Genomic DNA, 20,362 nt, shown 5'->3' with positions numbered 1-20,362 from the left:
CCATTTCTACCAGTGCACAAACCGTAACATCACATGACATTGACTTTACTCAAACCAGAAGATTTTCGTGCCAAGGTTGTAACATTGTATCATTACTTCATTGTATCTGTGTGAAAATTTTAATTTCACGCCCTGTGGACTTCACTGTCTCTGTGCACTCTGCTCATGTTGTTGCATAGAAGGGTAAGTCCTTGGGTCACATTCATTTTGTAGTGTGGGTTTTTTTTTTTTCTTTTGTTTAAGTAAGAGTTCTGTTTCCTTTGAGGGGTCTTGCTGTAAAGTTAGCTGCGGATTTCTGCCAGAAAAATATTTGCAAGCTTAAAGTGAAGATACTAAAAATACTTTTACCAGGTTTCTTTACCAGTGTGGCTATGACCATCTTATTCAAAAAGAAATAAATGTGTATGGGGTTGTGTGCTACACTATGATATATTTGTACATTAAAAGATGCAAGTGATTTGGTAAAGTATGTAGGGAAGGGAGGGAAAACCCTTGTTTAAATATTTCGTCAGGTTTCCCATACATCTGATCTGGTTTTAGTGAGTTGCAAACCTTTCTGGGCAGAAGCACTTGATTAACATTTGGATTGGTTTATGGAGCTTCCTGGTTTGCAGGCATAGGCATTTTAAGCTTCCCTGGTTACACTATGCCTGTGTACTGTATGGGTAAGTCAGAGTCCAGTCCTTGCTAGTCAGTCCTTGCCCTTTTGTCATATGCTGTCCATGAGGTTTAATGTGTTTACGAAGAGAAACATGCAACTACATTGTCACAGAATAGCTGAGGTTGGAAGGCACCTCTGGAGATCATCTACTGTAAGCTCCTGCTTAGAGCAGGGTCAGCTAGAGCAGGCTACTCAGGACTGTGTCTGTCAGGTCTTTAATATCTCCAAGGATGGAGATTCTACAACCTCTCTGGGCAACCTGTGCCAGTGTTCAACCACCTACATAGTAAGAAAGCTTTTTTTCTTCCATTTGAATGGAATTTCTTGTATTTCAGTTTGTGCCCATTACCTCTTGTCCACCAAGTGGACGCCACCGTGGACACTACCAGTGGACACCACCGAGAAGAGCCTGGCTTCATCTTCTTTCCTCCCCTAATCAAGTATTTATACACATTGATAAGATCACCCTGAGCCTCCTTTGCTCCAGGCTGAACAGTCCCAGCTCTCTCAGACATTCCTTTTGTGTCAGATACTTCAATTCCTTAGTCATCTCTGTTGCCCTTCACTGGACTCACTTGAGTGTGTCCATGTGTCTCTTGTACTGGAGAGTCCAGCACTGGACACAGCACTCCAGCTGTGTCCCACCAGGGCTGAGTCGAGAGGAAGGATCACCTCCCTTGACCTGCCGGCAGTGCTGGCCTTTGCTGGCTTATGTTCAGTTTTTTGTCTACCAGGACAGCAAGTGTCCAGGTTGTTCTCTGCAAAGCTGCTTTCCAGTCAGTCAAACCTGGCATGTGCTGGTACCCAAGGTTATTCCTCCTCAACTGCAGGACTTCATGTTTCCTGTTTATGTGAGAATGTTGTAGGATTCTTGTGGGCCCATTTCTCTTGCCTGTTGAGGTCCCTCTTTGTACTCTTTCTGGCCCCTCTCAGCCTAGAATATATTCAGAAGAATATGGGAATGAGAGACTTAGCATCAGTCTCTTGAGCCATTAAATGCCCTGCTTTATTTTGTAGCGTACCAATGACCTTATGTAGTTTCTAACAGAAATGTGGACTGTCTGCAGGTGTATGGTTATCAAAAAATAATCCTGCAGAGCCTGAGATCATCTTTGTTAGTTACTGCTGGGAATGAACAAACTAAAATTTCACTTCCCTGCCCATCTGTTCAGCAACCGAAAGTTAGGTAATTTATCTCAGTGGGACACCTACCACCTGTGTAAAGTTTTTGAAAGAGGTTGTTAGCATGCGATGACTACAGCCAAGGGACACCAGGCCTGAGTGCCTTGTACTCCATGCTTTACTGCCATTTTTTTCTGTAGGATGCCTTCTAACTTGGTACTTGCACAGTGTCAAGCCTATTCAGCGCCTGTGTCCCTATGAAGCTTACAACAACTCTCCCTGCTTGGCCACATGGCATGCTCTTGTGCCAACTGCATGCAACTCCTCGCTAGCTGTCGCCCCTCTTTGACATGCTAAACCAGGCACCACCAACACGCTATGTTTTTAACAGCTACTGTTTTATCTCAGCGTTTTTTCTTAAATTATGTATCCTCATCTTTGATGTATGAAATCTCAGCTGATTTAAAGATTACCCCAGAAAGTTCAGCACACCTGGAAATGAATGGAGCGACAGATAGTCCCAGCCCTTCCACACTGAGCGCTGAGTAGGAAGTTTTACAGCAGTTGGGTACTGGAATACAATTTTTATGAGAGTGTTGTTTCTTCATGTATGGTCTGCGCCCAAGCAATCGATATGTTGGGATGCCAAGTATTAGAGCTCAATTGCAACGTTTGTTCTCAGGCAAATTGGAGTGAATGAGTTCAAACAAAGAGCTGGCAAATAGGGAGATTGTGGGCTGTTCTGTTAGGGCTGTGGCACCAAGGGTTTCACTAGACAAGGTACCCAAATTTTGTGTGCCTCTCACTGGGAGGTGAGTAGAACAGAGCAAGTGAATGCAAATCTGGCTGAAAAGCAGTTGGTATGTCATGTAAGGTTTCTGAGTACGTTATGAAGGAAGAAGAAGCAACTGAGCATCAACTACATATATAATGTCAGCAAGATACAGAACCACAAGGAATATAAGGCTTAAGCACTCTAGCCTATGAAGCATACTTCAGTTTCTTCAGTGGGTGTTGTGGTCACTCTGCTCTGTGCAGAAATTAGACTTCAGATGAACTGCAAGATCCTATTCACCTCTCTTATGCTAGCATAGCTGGCATAAAAGATGATGCCAGTTGCTACATGATTAGCATTAACAAAGTAATAACAATTAAAAGCTGAGAGCAACAAGCAGAGCTCAAGTTTGTGGTGCAGTCTGGCCAGAAAAATGGGCTTTTTGCAAGGCAAAGTATGTCCATTCTCTGTATTTTGACTGTTACTATACCTTAAATTTAAATTCCTCTGGATTTCTAGGCAGTTTCAACCTATTAGTTCCCTACCCACACCATCCTGTAAAACATCCTTTTCTCTCCTAACTCTCCTGCTACACACCCAGCTCATGAACAGAGAACAGCAAGGCATTGGTTTTTTCCTAATAAATGTTCTTTTTAGAGTCAAGCAACTGACTGAACACTTTCTTCTCACTACTTGGTTACTTCTTCCCTTTCTCTTTCTCCCTGTTCCCTAACAAGGGACGGCTAGCACAAGCACAGGGGCTATTGTCATGGCCTTGCTGTTCCAGGGATCAGGAGCTGGGAGATGTTTGCATTTACCTCTGGAGTGTAATTCTGACTGATGGGTTCTTATCAGGTTTGCCAAGTCCATCCGTCCAATTGTCTATTTCTGTTTTGAAGACGAAGCAACCATAAAGTTGAAAACTATGTTGTATTTTTGGAATCTGAAATTTCAGACAATGCATTTATGAATTATTTATGAGGAATGTGTTTTCAGTAATGTGTGGCATAAAATGGAATGAATGCGTATTCATACTTGCCCTGCACTCTCCAAAGTGCATGCTAATAAACAGAATGATAACCTACCATCACTTATGCCCTGTAAGATTTACAGTGCAAGCACTTTTTATGTGGTTTAATTCAAGTCAGTTTGTCAACTTAAAGCTCTAGTGTTTTGTTTTAAAGTACAACTTGGTGAGTGATTTTCTATTACTTAAAGAAATCTAACTGCTTTTTCCCCCCTATTTCAACCAGTGTTAGTGTCTGTAAATTTTTCTAGTCATGCTGGCATAGAGCCACACTAAATTATGCTTTAATTCACAATTAGAAGGAAGTGGCAACTGTGCAGAGCAGCAAACCTTTCATTTAAAATGGCCATTGTACACGATGATGATTCTACAGAATGATTAAGATATTGAAGAATAATTAAGATATCTTTAGGTTTTTGGCCATTTAGAAGTGCTGGGCTTATTTAATTTTTTAAACCTCCCTGAAACAGCTTTTTCCATAATTACAGTAATACAGGACTCTATATTATCACAACTTGGTGTTTACTGGTATCTGAATTGTCTAATGGTAACTTGTTTTCACTGATAGAGCTGACAGGGTAGAGATAATTAAGAAACAGAAGAATCTGAATGCCAGATCTTGCTATTAAACACTCCATGCCACAGCAGAAGAAATTAAGCTGACAAGCAGGAGAGGAAGGATTGTACAGATCCACAGGAAGAGTTGGTGTTTAGGTACAGCAGTTGACTGTATGTAAAGTATTTCACCAGGATAGGAAAAAGAAGAAAAGAAAAAAGTAAAATAAATCATTTCCAAGCATTCACGGAGGCATCTCATTTCCAAGGTGTAAAATAAAGAGCTTGCAATACGTATTCACCCTGACACAACAAACAGCAGCAGGCAGGGAAGAAACCCAGCCCCAGTGAACCGGTGGCAGAACTTCTATTGGCTTCCATAGGGTCACAATTCCACCCCAATATATATTTAAAACTACCGCAGTCCGATTTTGCTCCTCTGCTCAATGAGGTTTTAAATCTTGCACAGCTAGTAGCAGTTCTTGCCACAATGGTTAGAAAGTCAATGAAAGCTCACAGTTCGGTAACTAAATGACAAGGTAAGAAACTTTGGAATCATAAAATGGTTATAAGTGCTTGACCTAAAACTATGCAGATCTCCCAGTAACTGTACAATTGAAGGAAAAAGTTGATTTATTATCTGGCAGGCTGGGAATGTGGACTGAACTTGTGAAAAAAGATTGCTAATCCATGTAAATGGTGATGGACTTTGCAAGCTGTATGTGGTAGGTTTTTTTTCCCCTAAGCCATGGCCCTTAAAATTGTTTTGTACTTATTTAGTACCCACAAAGTTCTAGGCAGTGTACAGGGTGTAAGGTAGTCTCAGCTTTGCCAAAAGCACACTAGGAAAAAGAGATGAAACGTGGAAAAGAAATCAAAACTAAGGGGCAACACTGAGAATGGAGGTGCAGAATTGCACTGTGACTTACATATGCAACCCTTTGTCAGAGGCTTTAGTACATTATAAAAGAAAAAGCACAATTTTAAAGATGATTCATTGAATTAGAATTGGCTTTGAGGGGAAAGATGCCTGGGGACAAACTTGTAAGAGCAAAAAATTGAGAAGAAAGGCTGTTAAGGCAGGAGAAGTAGGGGGATGAGGTATGGCAGAAAAGATGATGACAGCTTAGTTTTGGCCCAGAACAATAAAGGGTGAAGATCTTGCTGAAGATATGCTATGATGACAGAGTGCTTAAAGGGAATAAAAGCTAAGCGTGCTCTGAAGTGCAAAGTTATTATGTAATATCACAGCAGAATCAGGGCCCCAGGTGCTGTACATATACTGAGGTTCATTTTCTGATCTGAAGAGCTTTCAGACTTGATGGGACAGAAACGGGTGTGTGGAAGGGGAGAGAAGGACAATACAAACAGTGATTACAGAGGTGGTTGTTAAACTCCATGGTAGTTCTGTGGTTCTGTAATTTCTTTCTTTTATACTAAAACTTCATTCTAAATTATTTTTCTGTCACTGGCAGATCTGATTTAAAAGGTTTCTTTACTTTCCAGCACTCATGCCTTTGTTCACCCTCCCCCTTCCAGTATTATTACAACCTCAGTTATGCCAATTCAGCTGCCTGCAGCCATACCTTAAAAGAAACTATCGGGGGGGGATGGGGGTGGTGGTGGTGGTGGTGGTGGTGTTTTTTTAGCTACTAAAAGAACACAGAGACAAAAACAATGAAGAAGCCCTTTCAGTTGTATTTGACAGGTTGGTAACATGGCAGCAGGGGCTGAGCAGAAGTCCAATGAGGAAATAATAGAAAAAGCTGAGTTACCAGGAGCAAAGAGGTAGGATAACTGAGGATTGGGAGTGCAGAAAGGTGAGGAAAGCAGGTGGTGGTCTCTGACTACCAGGTAAGTGAAAATGGCTGTTTGTGTAGCAAGGAGGAATGAGAGCAGCAGTAACTCTTATTTCAGTAATGACAGCCAGTTGGATGCTATCATAGGTGAAGCCAGGGTGAAAACTGAGGAAGAAAAATCTCTTATCAGCCCTGCCTTAGGGCACAAGTGTTTTGAGATGCTGTTACTGGATCTGGTATCCTTTAGTGCATTGGCTCTGCTTGGTATGCAAAAGGCCAGGGGCAAACCAGCAGCGCTCAGCCCCTTTCAAGACCAAGTCCTCTTTAGCTCTTTACTACTGTTTATCACATTGGGGAGGGAGGGTTGTCCCATAACACTGCCAAGCATGGCTCATTTCAGTTAGCAGAGGTGTGATGTGTTACCCAATTCTGCTGCTTCTCTCCATATTCTCCTGTGCAAAGGCTGTAATCTGATTCCATTTTCAACAAGATTTAGTGATAATTGTTAGCAACCCTACAAAATGAGGCATTGAGTTCATTGGTGTTGTAGGTCTTGCAGCATACAGGGATGTGTTGTAGTGTGGTGTATCAATTCATACACATGCGAGAAGGATGTGTGGAGCGATGAAGCGTTAGCAAAAAGGCCATTGTCATCCGAGTCCGCACAGACAAGCATTGCGTAAGTGCTGGAGGGAACTGATCTCCTCTTTGCTTCTGTGTAACCCCACCAGGGGAATGTGGTGCTCATTTCTGGGTGATCGCTTACTGGAAAGATATTGTCAAAGATCGGAGGAGAGTGGCAAAATCTGTTGCTATGCTAGAGGTATTGATTTATGAGAGAAGATTAAAATACGTGTGGCTCAGATAAATGTTGGCTGAGACTGGAGCAGAAGGGAGAAATGTAATATTGTTCAAATACTTAAGGAGTATTTGCACCAAAAAAGGAGACAGATTTCTCCGTACCGTGCCAGATCTTTAGCAATAACTAATAGTGTGAAGCTGGGAGGAAGAAAATCCTCTGTTTATCTCTATCTGACTATCAGAAACATGTTCTTGTTTGTGACACATACCTTTCCCTCCTACCAAACTCCGAAGCAAAATTTCATGGAACATTTGTGGCACTTTCCATGCTATTTTGATCTCCTTAATTGTATGTTATATCTTTCCCCCTGGACTTTGACTTATCTATTTAGACTGTGTGCTCTTTTGGAGAGAGGATTGCTCTTACAAGCGGTTGTAGAGTGGGTCCCTCTGATCCTGATCAAGGCCCTTTAGGTTATACCATAGCCTATAAATAAGTAATAATGGTAATGATAGCGTGAGATATATTTGGCTGTGGAATGACTTCCCAAGGAGAATAGCAAGAGGCTGATTGTTAGCAACAAATGTGAGGAAGCACACTGTAGGGAACCATTCTCTGTCAGCAGGGAGATGGCTGGATGATCTAATAAGTCTTTTCCTTATCTAGGTTGTGATTCTGTGAATACTGCCTCTAAAGTTCTCTAAAAGTTTCTGATACTGTAAGCTCTCTATTATGTGGGTGTGGATTTTACAGCACTCCGGGAGGCTCTCGCTGAGGACACTGTGTAAATATATTCTGTTTTACATTGTGTGATGTATTTTAAATAAAAGGCTCAGATCTTTTTTTAATTGCTTTGAAATATTCTGCAGTCTGATCTTTTTCTTAATTCTTAAAGAAACTTTGAGATGCCTTTGGAAAATACAGACCCGTTACAGGCAAGAAATACGTCCCAACCTGGAGTTGGTTTAAATACATATATAGCACTGTTGAATTTGCCTCCTCCTGTATCCCACAGTGAAGTGTCTGCTCTGAGTCCCAACCTGCATGAAAGTAAAATGGGACTCTCAGGCTAACTGGCACAGTCCCTTTGTCTCTGATTCCAGACTTAATCTTGTTCATTCTGTTGATGTTTCAGCCTCAAGAGTTGCACTTCTCTGTGTTCTTTTTTTGAGAGTTACTACATGGGAATATCACCTGAGGGTGTGTTTTAGTCACTGAAGATGCAATTCACACATGAAAGGCAAGGTCCCCTATCCTGACTTGTGGCCTTTCAGGGAATGACTGCAAAGTCAGCTTCTCTTTCTCAGCTTTCATTTCCTATATAACCAGTCTCTAATGTTCATTGGCATGTTCATCTCAGGCTTGCTAGCCCAAATAGCATGCTGGTTAAAACCTGGATTATAGTCATACAGCAGGGAGGGAGAGAAGAAAGAATCTGAGACATCAGCTTGGACCTGTGGAACCTGAACCCAGAAATCTAGTGACACAAAGAGGATCCAGCGGACACAATGCATTTGGATTTTCAAAAGGCCTTTGCCAAGGTTCCACACCAAAGGCTGTTAAAGAAATCAAGTTTCTGCAGGATTGGAGGAAGAGTCCTTCTATGGATTTACTGCTGATTAAATGATAGCAGGCAAAGGGACTTAATGTTCATTTTTCATGATGCAGAAAAGTCAACAGTGGGATCCCCCAGGAACCCACTTGGCTGGTTCTTCATCAGTGACCTGGAGCAAGAAGTGAACAGCAAAATCTCCTGGGTGACCTAATAAGTTTGTGGATGATACTAAGTTCTTTCAGATAGTCAAATGCCATGTCAATAGCAAGAAAATCCAAAAAGGCATCAAAACTGAGTGGACAAAAATGTAATTTACCTAGGGAAGACTCATCAACAACATGCCTACATGATACTGAACTCAGAGCAGGTGATTAGGATTTGTGAAGTTCAAAGCTTCCTAGAGCTTCACAAAAGCTTGTGGATACATAAACCTTGGTGTACCCACGTTTTGATTCTGTTGTGTACTTTTGGTCTTTGCCTCTCAAGAAAGACATAGTGGAAGCTAGAAAAGGTGCCCAGGACAATTAATGTGATCAAAGGGATGAAGGAGCTGCCATATAAGGGGAGACCAAAGATCTATGACTTTTGACAGGAAAAGACTGAATGAGAAAATGATCAGGGTTTGCAAAATTGTGAAGGTGGTGGATAAGTTGAATGTGGAACTGTTTTTCACCAGATCCAACCGTGTGAGAGACACTAACTGCAGTCAATCCTTAAAAAGCGCTTGATGACACTAGCAGGGTATCAGGTTAAAACAGAAAACAAAAGTATGTCTTTCTATAGGAATGAATGTCCTGAGCTTGCTGTCTGTGCTGGTTTTGGATGGGATAGAGTTAATTTTCTTCACAGTAGCTAGTATGGGGCTATGTTTTGGATCTGTGCTGGAAACAGTGTTGACAATACAGGGATGTTTTAGTTACTGCTGAGCAGTGCTGACACAGAGTCAAGGCCTTTTCTGCTCCTCACCCCACCCCACCAGCGAGGAGGCTGGGGGGGCACAAGGAGTTGGGAGGGGACAGCTGGGACAGCTGACCCCAACTGACCAAAGGGATATCCCACACCATATGGCGTCATGCTCAGCATAGAAAGCTGGGGAAGAAGAAGGAAGGGGGGATGTTCGGAGTTATGGCGCTTTTGTCTTCCCAAGTAACCATTATGCATGATGGAGCCCTGCCTTCCTGGAGATGGCTGAACACCACCTGCCTGCCGATGGGAAGGAGTGAATGAATTCCTTGTTTTGCTTTGCTTGCGTGCATGGTTTTTGCTTTCCCTATTAAACTGTCTTTACCTCAACCCACGAGTTTTCTCATTTTTACTCTTCTGATTCTCTCCCCCATCCCACCAGGGGGGAGTGAGCGAGCGGCTGTGTGGGGCTTAGTTGCTGGCTGGGGTTAAACCACAACACTGTCACAGGACAATGTGGAAACAGCAGGTTGAAAAAGGAATTAGGCAAATTTATGGACAACAGATTGGTACATCAATGTTGAAAGGGCAAGGCACAGAGATACCTCTAGCATCCCTAATGCAACAATTGTGGATGGAAGAATAAAGATGGCAGAAAGTGGCTAGGACTCTCTAATTTGGGTAGAGTTCTGCCCTTTGCCTGTAGAGCCTCGGTTAACTTGTGGGTGGGTGATCAATCATCACAGCTGTTTTTTCCAGATAACCTCAAGTTGTATCACTAGTGTGGTGTCTTCAGGTTTGGGGTAGTTTGACTGCTGAGGCCACTTCTTATCTGCATCTGTTTTTTCTCTGCTTTTGTTTGCCCTGTTTGTTCCAGTCAAATAGGAATTTGATATTTGCCTTATAGTAACAATAAGTTCAGTTTCATTTTTCTGTAAAATGGGTCTGTTCCCTACCCCTTGAATATGTTTTTAGCTGTATTTAGTATTTGTAAAGTGCTTGGAGGCAGGCGGTGTTTTATGAATACAGAATAGTGTTAGGCTTTGTACTTAGGCACAATACTGTACTGTAATTCAAAGGCAATTCATGTAAGATTAGTAAATCACTTTGAACTTTATGTTGAAAATATAAGCAGTAGTATAAAAATAAACCTTTTTATTTCCTCTGGTGTATACAGTTAAATAAAGTAAGCCTATACAGCTACTAATCTCCAAAACCGTATTGCCAGTATGCTTTGTTGAAATGCCATCACCTTGCAGAATAGACATTCTGTGTGTTTTGTACACATTTATGGTTGAAGAATAAATTTTCAGAGACTGTAAATGAAAAGATATCTCTGAACACAGTGATCAAATAATATCTGACGCTGCTTGTTTAAAGAAATATACATATATGTCACTGCCAGAGTATTTATGACTCTAATAAGTTTAGTTATTTTGCCTCATTGTTGTGGTTTAGCCCCAGTTGGCAATTAAGTACCACACAGCCGCTCGCTCACCCTCCCCCCCAGTGGGATGGGGGAGAGAATTGGAAGAGCAAAAGTAAGAAAACTCATGGGTTGAGATAAGAACAGTTTAATAATTGGAACAAAATAATAATAATAATAATAAATTGTAATGAGAAGGAAAACAACAAGAGAGCAAGAGAGGAACAAAACCCAAGGGGAAAAAAAAAAAACAAACAGTGATACAACCACTCACCACCCGCCGACCGACACCCAGCCAGTCCCCGAGCAACGACCGCTACCCCCTGGCCAACTCCCCCCAGTTTCTATACTGAGCATGATGCCATATGGTATGGAATAGCCCTTTGGTCAGTTTGGATCAACTATCCTGGCTGTGCCCCCTCCCAGCTTCTTGTGCACCTGGCAGAGCATGGGAAGCTGAAAAGTCCTTGACCAGTGTAAACACCACTTAGCAACAGCCAAAACATCAGTGTGTTATCACTATTATTCTCATACTAAAATCCAAAACACAGCACTATACCAGCTACTAGGAAGAAAATTAACTCTAACTCTATCCCAGCCGAAACCAGGACACTCATGGGGAAATTCCTTCTCCTCCAAATACCACACTTGTTTGGGGTTGTGCTATTTTTTTCAGGAACAAATGATATTATTAGTTAAATGGGACTGCACAATATGAAAATACAGTAGTGTAGTTTAAAAATTGAACAGCATGTAAGAAATATATTTTACCAGCAATGGGAAATAGACAAACATTAAAAATTCAATGACATATCCCAAATGTCTAAATAAATAAACAAACATCACTGTTCAGCCAGTTGATGCAAGGATGCTCTGTGGTTACCTTCAAGAGCACCATTCTCTCTAATATCCTGCGCAGTAATGAGTTCTGTGCATCACTTTTGCATAATCTGACCATTTTTTAGGTACTGTACATTGTGGGACTGTCTGAACTCTGATTGCCCAGCAGGTTTTATTAGACAGAATACCAAGTGGTTTCAGGTGATTTCTCAGCAACCATCCTGGGAATAAGCAGTCTTATTGTTCCCAGAGCAACAGCCACATTTGCATGTTTGTCATAAAAATGTGAGAGCCTTTCTTCCCATTCAGTTTGGAAACACAGTGCAAAGTAAATGTGTCCTGGTTTCGGCTGGAATAGAGTTAATTTTCTTCCTAGTAGCTGGTATAGTGCGGTGCTTTGGATTTTAGTATGAGAATAATAGTGATAACACGTTGATGTTTTGGCTGTCGCTAAGCGGTATTTACATTGGTCAAGGACATTTTTTTTCTTCAGCTCCCCATGCTCTGCCAGGCGCCCAAGAAATGGGAGGGGGCACAGCCAGGATAGTTGATCCAAACTGACCAAAGGGCTATTCCATACCATATGATGTCATGCCCAGTATATAAACTGGTGGAGTTGGCCGGGGGGTAGCGATCGCTGCTCGGGGACTGGCTGGGCGTCGGTCGGCGGGTGGTGAGTGGTTGTATAATTTTTTTTTTTTTTTTCTTTTTCCCTCCCTTGGGTTTTGTTCCTCTCTCTCTCTCTCTCTCGTTGTTTTCCTTCTCATTATAATTTATTATTATTATTATTATTATTATTATTATTATTATTATTATTATTATTATTATTATTATTTTGTTCCAATTATTAAACTGTTCTTATGTCAACCCACGAATTTTCTTACTTTTGCTCTTCCGATTCTCTCCCCCATCCCACCGGGGGGGAGTGAGCGAGCGGCTGCGTGGTGCTTAGTTGCCAACTGGGGCTAAACCACGACCTGTAGATGTTCAGAGTTGTATTCCTGCTGCACCAGCAGTGAAACAGAAATACTGTGGAAGGAAGGATTTGACTCTGTGCCAACTTGTGTTTACTTTTGTACTGTTTTCCTCTTTAAAATGCGAACGTTTAATGAGCTGTTCTGAATCTTAATGCTTTACGATGTTTCCTGTTACCTTAGTGATGGACTACAAAACTCTTTTACATTAAGAGTTTATAAACTCTACTAGATACTTATTTAATTAGGAGTCAGTGCTGAAAGTTTCTAATAAAATTTCCAAAAGCGCTTTAGTGCCTGAGGAGCCAAATTTCCAGCAACCTGTGTTAATTGTACAGAGGAGATTAAGGGAATACTGTCACAGCACTGTGCGATGCCTGACCAGGACGGATTTAGCCACCCAGGTCACAGTTCTGCACTGACCCAGCTATACTGCCTTTATCCTGGTGGTACCTACCTCTCAGATGGTCTGGGCATCTCTATGCTGCTCTCTGAGCCATATTTGGAGTTTTATCTCCTACATTAAAAGCAAAGGTCAAATTTCTTCATTGAAAGAAGAGCTTCAAAGCTTACCTTGGTCTGTTCTCTCTACTCCTATCTCTGTCCTCTTGAGCATGGCCCTGCCTTCCTCATGCTTTGTACACTAATTCTTTGTGTCCCCTCTCCTGATGGAATTTTTGTAGACTTTATGATAAGATTACTTTCACCGAACTTTATCTGTCTAAATAGTTAGACTTCTAATCCAAACTTGTAGACTTTACAAATTTATTTCTCCCGTGATGAAACGTGCAGACTTTCAAGCTCATGAGAGTTAGATGAAAAAATATACATGGGGGAAGTGTCAAAACCAGGCTTAGAAAAGAGATTGTTTTCCAGTCTGTTGCGGAGGTGCTCATTGACTTTCCAGCACACTGGCATATGTACCAAAAAGGTGAAGACAGACTGAATTATCACCATCCTTAAAGGGACAGTTGCCCACCTCATTTTCCTTCTGTTGAGAGGGCAAAACCCATCAAAGAAAATGTGTGTAAGCATATAGCACTGATGGGACATTTGGTTGCTTGGTTTAACATCTATACATAAGTAATTTCTGTATGTGACTTAATGTACAGTGCTGGTACTTCTGCAGAATATTTGGGAATTTTTTCTCCTTGGGAAGCATGAACAATACAAGGGCACCCTTGGCTGTTAAAAGAGCATTAAAAGAGCATTCAGTATTCACAAGCCAAGTTTGCCAGATCAGTTTTCCTGTTTGAAATGTTCTGACTCTTGGGTGCCTGATCCTGCAGCTTTGACTTCACTGAAGCCATTAAGTGTCGTAATAATAATAATAATAATAATGAAGCCTGTTTTTACTTATGCATTTATTCAGATTGTGCAAGGAATACATATCCTGGTTTTAGAGAAAGTTGCATTTCAGGATTTGAGCATTCTGACTGTGTCTCTTTAAACATTCGGATACAAATTAATGGTGAGAAAATTGTCTTTGCGAGCTTCAAACCATTCTAGGTCTACTCTGTTGCCTCCAGCCAGATGCTGTCTGATGTTGCCTAGACAAACCAGGGCAAACCATTATCATGGGATTAAACATTAAATACCTGCAAGGGGCATTCTCTTTATCAGATAGCGCTCTGTTAGCCGAGTTCATTCACTTTATTGCATATATAACTGTGGTGTCAAATAGACTGATTTACAACGCCTGGTCTTTTACATAATCTTTGCTATTTGCTGTGCTTGTAATCTGCCAAATCATTTAGCCTTCCTGATAGCAGAAATGCTGTAAAACTTAGATAAACCTGCAGAAGAAATGAACTCGAAGGTACTGCTGAAATCTAGGGCCTGCATGTTTGCTATAAATGCACTGGCTGGTTTGGTTTCCCACTACCTAATCTGTGATTGAATGTGGCTGCTGGAGAAATTGAAATTTTATGATAGCACTACAGTCAGAGGAGATAAGCATTTTTATGCTAGACTAGATTAATCTAAAAAGAAGTTTTAGGCGTGGCTAATGAAACCAGTGTATGTGTTAACTGGGTTTCTTTGGGGTTCAAAGCATCTATGTATATCTATACAGAGTCTAGTCCAAAACTTTCTGTACGTGAAAAGTCTGATATAGCTATGTGCGTGTTCTCACTATCACTGTGGCTTATTCCATCTTACATTGGAGATATCTTTAGGGAGCCTCAGTTTTTAGAGGGTACTTTCTGAATGCTAATACAAACAACAGACCCCCCCTAAAGTGGTCTTGCTTGGCTACCCAAAATCCCCATGTCCTTCTGAAATTTTTGGTTAGGGTAACTGTAAGGCATCACATTTGAGTAGGGTTAGCCACTTACATGGTCCAGTTGAAACAAAACTAAAGCTGTATTTTTTGTTTTGAGTAACTGATTTTTGGCTATTAGGGGTGATTTAAACAGACAGATAATAGAAAGACATGTAGACAAGCTTAAAATGTGAATAAGAAATTTGCAAAATGGGGTTCTGATTGGGTGAAATGCAAGCTAGTACATCCAAAGGAAAAAAAAACAATCTATAGGTAGTCAAATAGAGGAGAGAGCCCTGGGAGGCAGTAATGTTGAGTCAAACTGTGTTAGAAGCGATGGCAACCATCAGATTGGAAGAAACAATAAAAATTGAAGGAAATACAAGAGATTACTTTTCCAAGCAGTCATAGCATAACTCCAGTGGTTGCCATTAACATCAGTATTAACCCAGCAGTACCACAGTTAACTCCTTTGAGCTGAGGAAGTATTTCTGTGTCTCAGACATAACTATGAGTTTACCTTGTCATGGTCAGTTTTCTGATGATGGTTGGGACACAACACTCACCGCTGGAGCTAATGAAGGATATTTTGCATGGTGTTGCTAGTTTAGGGAAGGAAGTCTTTTTACCTGATGCTACTGCTGCATGATGCTATTGGACAGCACAAGTGGTAGTCTGCCTCTGGGAAATACATTGGCCGCTGCTAATTTCACATCAATAAACTGTTGTGAATATTTGTACTTAACAGCTTTTCAACCTATCTGAGTTGAGGAACCTACCCCAGCTTAGTTACTTAGTTACTTAGCCTTCCTAGGCTCCCACTGTCATGAAAGAAAAAACAGGCTTTTCCACCAGGACTCAAAGCAGGAAACAGCTTGAGATGTTTCCTCACCCTATGGATGAACTCTTTCTGCTTACAAGAGAAGGGACCCTATGGAAACCAACCAGCTACACTGATACCTTAGGTTGGATGCTGTGAATAATGTTCTGTGCATCTAAGTCATTGAATTTGTGAATTATTTCAGTATTAGGAACATCAGGCAGGTTGGTGCTAACAGCAGGATGGAACAAAGGGGACTTTGGGGTAAAACTCTCGAGTGATATCTCTTAGACTGGAGAACAGCCTCCTTGGGGAAGCAGTGGAAATGGTATTGTTTAAGACATTTAAAATTGGACAGGAGAAAATATATTGTAATGATCAATCCTGTGCTGGTATTTAGATCAGGGCTTGTCTTGTGTGAATATTAATAGGAAGTCTCTGTCTGAAGTAACTGCCATTATTCAGTGTGCGTTACCGGCTAACATTGGCTTGCAACCTTCCCCCACATCTGTACTCAGACTTAAAGGACAGTCTGAGTAATGTTGAGCACCTTTGCCTTCTCTCTTGGTGCCTGAAGTGTTGAGTTTGTATTGCCTTGCTTAGATTATATTCCTTCAGTGCTTCCACCAGACAGACTCCATATAGTGCATAGAGATTTACAGGAAGCACGTGTAGTTTGTGGCAATAATAATAAAGTCTCCTGCTGTTTTCAAATCCCTGGGAAACTAAATCAAGTGTAGAGGTCTATTCAAAAAAGTGCAGCATGTGTATAAGTCACTTTACCATTACCTGTGTGGGTCTGCCTTGTACCCGTTTGGTGTATTTGGCTGTCATATCTCTGAGGTCTGTCCTCAGTCTCCGGAGTGAGACTAAGATATTACACACCTCAAATGGAAAAGCTGGTGAAACAGCTTAAAAGAACGTGAGCACCTGTGCTTTGCTCACCTCTTTTTCACTACCTCTGTATTGGTATGCCTCGTAGGAACCCGTACAGCAAAATTCATTCTGTGCTGGTGGCCCCCATCAGACAAATCTAGGTCTAGTCTGAATTATGAAGGCAGGAAGACTGGATTCAATTCCTGCATGATGCTGTGATGCTTAATGGAGCTCCATTTTCTTGGTGTGTTTCTGTAGGTATGAAGCCTGCCTTCTTGACCTGGTTGAAGCTATGAGTCCGATATCTGCCCCAAGACACCTCTGCAGAGAATCTTACGACAGGAACAAAATGCACATGCCTCATCATGTGAGCCACAGGCCATCATCTTGGTACCAGACCCCTTGCAGCTCCAGAAGCAGAGCAGATGAGCTAGAGGAGAGCCAGCTCCTTGAGGAGATTTTCTTCATTTGACATGCCTCATTGGTCTACAGCCCTTCTGTAGCATTTTTAGGACCTTTTTGTTGCTGATTTGTTTGTGTTAAAGTACCATTTTTAAATTATTTAAGTGACAACTGCTTGTCTTCCCTCTTCTAAAACATAGCTAATTAGCATCCAGTTTCATTTTGGATTTAATAATCATGGTGCAAGAACATTGTTGGGGTAGACCAATCAGAAAGCGTTAACTTTTTTTTCTAAACCTCTCACGTGCCAAGTAATCATTCTAAAATATAATTTTTTTTAATCTACAACATTTAATAATAGATTGAAGTCACAGTTTTGCCAGCCTCATATCAGAAGTATATTTCATTATCAATTTTTAACTCTAAAGCAGTTTGCAAGAACTGCCTAACATTCAAGAACCACCATGTTCAAAGTAGATTATTTTCTAATTAAACAAGTCTGTTTAAAACCTGGCATATTATAAAGGTACAAGCACTTTAGTACTTTTTTCAGTGATTTTATGATCTACTTTTTCCTTCAACATTCTGATATTTAACATGCTGGGTTTTTAGGGGGTATATCATAAGCTCAACTATACAGTGTCTAATAACATTAATAGACGATGTTGCAGGTTGATGCACTAGTCATCTGTTTGAAATATATTCCTCTTTAAATCAGTGCTATTTGACAGAGTTTATGTGCTGGGTAACCTAACCCTGAAATAGCAGAACACAGTCAGAAAGTATAGTGGTCCAAAACCCATTTGATGTACTTTTCAAGATGAAATATATAGTAGTGGTAGTATAAGAACAGTCTTAAGACATTTTCACTAACTTGCACTATTTTGATCCTGTATCCAGGCTCCATTGTAAATAAGACAAATCAGTAATTATTTCCACTAGCGGCTCGCAGTGCACATTTCCCTGCCGGCTTTAATTATTCATGCTGTATCTATTTCAGTTTATTTAAATGCACTTCCATCTACTGTATGTACTTGGTTATTTAAAGAAATGTGCTGAATTGGTAAAAATGACTGCAGATTACAGGATTAATGGTCATTTTCTCCACAATGCAGTGTTCATATTTTATTGTAACAGTAGCCACCGGCATGTGTTCCTAGAAATATGAGGCTAAAATACTCATTTTGCACAGTAAAATTGCAGCGAGGGAAAGGTAGAATTGAGTCAGTATGGGCAAGTTCTAGGCCATTTGCTCCCAAACACCACTTCGTGGGCCAGTACAGCTTTTCTGACAGTCTCTTTAGGCAACCCTGCTTATCTTAATGGCAGCAAGTTGCTGTACTGATCCTTGGGGTATCGCTGCTGCCTGCCTCCCACATGCTTGCTCCTGTGCAGTGTTTGGTCCTCTGCAAGGAGCTAGCAAGACTCAGCAGTGATGCCCGCAGTGCATCTCTGATGAGAGCATCAGTGCAGGATATCTAGCACGTGCCCCTGGCAGCACCGTGCTTCTATAGCAATGAAACAAAAGGAGAATGAAGGGAAGATGAACCTCAAGTTACTCCGAGCTGTTTCATTCAGGCCCAGTCTTAATCACAAATCAGGTGATATCCTTTTCTTGCATCCCAGCTGAATTTTAAAAGCTGCTTGGAGGAACTTAAAGGAGGGCAGCAGCATTACTGGACCAGAAAATTACTGCTGTGGAAAGGCCCTGCTTTGTCTGTCATGCTGTCAGTGAAGTATTATAGTTCTTTCCAATATGTCCATCTGCTGTTGAATGTCCCTCTTGTTCTACTCCCTGAGCTTGTGAAGGCAGAGGTTTCTGCTTAAAGCCCCAAAGATGTATTCAGTGCCCTGATCCAAGTATAGCAGGTGGAGAAATAGGTTTTCTCATTCTGCTGGCTGAGTAGTCTGCTTCTTTAAGAGGGCAGGGAAAGGGAGGGGAAGGAAGAGGAAAAATGTACAAGGAGCAGCAGGAAAACTGTGGAAAACCATGAAGAAATGACCATCACATAGATCTTAGGAGTTTGGGTTGGTTTTTGGTGTTTTTTAGTTTTGTTGGGTGTTTTTTTGTTAAGGTTGGGCAATTATAAAGAAACAGTTCTCTGATTTCAGTCCAATTGCTTCTCTTCTCTCTTCCAGTTTGACTGAAACTTTAATTGCCTTTTCTAATAAGTGCTAACTGACCTTTTGAAACAGCAAAAAAATACATGTATATCTCTTGAAAGGTGCCTTTGTGTACCCAGTGGAGAACACTGCATGGGAGCATTCTGTTCTTTGGTTCTTTATGGGTGCCAATATTTAACTGCTTTAGGATTCCTTATGATCCATTTTGTTCATTAACAATTCTAATTCTGACGGTGACTTTTGACTTGAATCTATATTTTGGTAGTAGCTCTTTTTAAAAGGACATTGTCAGGGTTGTGGGCTCTACGCTCAAGGTGCTGTCCATCAGTCAGAGCTACATGGGAGGCATACCTTTATGAAGCCAAGAATTCTAGAATTAAGGTGGTTGAAATGTCTGATGGGTGAAGACCTGGCTGTTTTAAGTATCTGTGAGATGTGGACAAAGAAACAAAAGCTATTAATTTTGTAGACCCTGTGAAAAATCATTTTTTATAACACTAGCTCTTGCTCTAGTTATCAGCAGTACATTAGGAATAGTGTTTAGCAGTCAGTGCAAGCAAAGATATTTTGCCATGAGGCACTACAAAGTTGAAGTTATTAAAACATTTATAGCCTTAGAAAAAAAAATCAATGATTGTCAAATAGGAAAGGACAAAATCAGTAGTTGGGACTGGGAGGGGAATTGTTTTCCATCTGCTAAAACCGTAGAGGAAATGCAAAAATTAAACTAGCAAAAGCAATCACTTGACAGTGTCCGTTTAAGCTCCTATATTAGGAAGCTGCCGCTGGGGAGTTAGTCCAGCCATAGATTGTTTGTCCAGAGTGTTCCCAGTTAATATGCTTCAGCTACACATCGGGCTGTGTTTTACATGAGGCTTTGTGGAGTAACATGACTTCTGCTAAGGCTTCTACCCATGCCTTCACTTTGTGTTCTTCCTGAGTGGCTCGTACACGCACACTTGCTGAGTGTTTGTGTAGTCATTGCTTTTGTGCACCTTGCATGCCGTGGACCTGTAGCAATCAAACCCTTTCACCTTCTAGCCTCTCCAGTCTCGCTGTTGAATCCCATCTTGAGCATATATTTATATATGTATGTGAGGTCTTAATCTAATAAATTATCTGGGGGTTTCGTTTAATCTTCCACACTTTTGTTTATTTGACTTATCTCCTGGTTTGTTTTGTCCAGCTCAGATGTCAATTCTGCCATTGACAATATGTTCCACTTTCCACATCATCATGTCATATATATTCTGAATCTCCAGCTTGCTAAGATAGATGAGGAGCTTGTTTTAAGCCTTTTCTTCCTCTCCAGGACGTGGGTTTTGCTGTGAGAAGGAGCAAGACCTCTTTTGGAGCATGAAGTGGGGGAGAGGCCTCAGAATACAAAAGAGAAGAGAAGGGGAGAGCCAGCACCATGCTTTGGGACAAAAAGATGGCA

General features: G+C 41.1%; 1 protein-coding gene across 5 annotated transcripts in view; it reads left to right on the top strand.

Moving 5' to 3' along the window:
- Positions 1–16,841, top strand: part of KIAA1328 (KIAA1328 ortholog) — a 219,943-nt gene extending 203,102 nt beyond the window's left edge. For all 5 annotated transcript variants that reach the window (XM_072858913.1, XM_072858914.1, XM_072858911.1 and 2 more), the window contains one exon: positions 16,657–16,841. In XM_072858913.1, coding sequence (XP_072715014.1) covers positions 16,657–16,694 — 38 coding nt within the window. In that variant the 3' untranslated portion in view covers positions 16,695–16,841. The remainder of the gene's footprint in view (positions 1–16,656) is intronic.
- Positions 16,842–20,362: the final 3,521 nt, after the last annotated feature.

This window comes from Ciconia boyciana, chromosome 4, assembly GCF_034638445.1.
Source record: "Ciconia boyciana chromosome 4, ASM3463844v1, whole genome shotgun sequence".
NCBI classification, from domain to species: domain Eukaryota; kingdom Metazoa; phylum Chordata; class Aves; order Ciconiiformes; family Ciconiidae; genus Ciconia; species Ciconia boyciana.
Note: the sequence above shows the minus strand (reverse complement) of the source record. Positions and strands in the feature narration are given on the sequence as shown.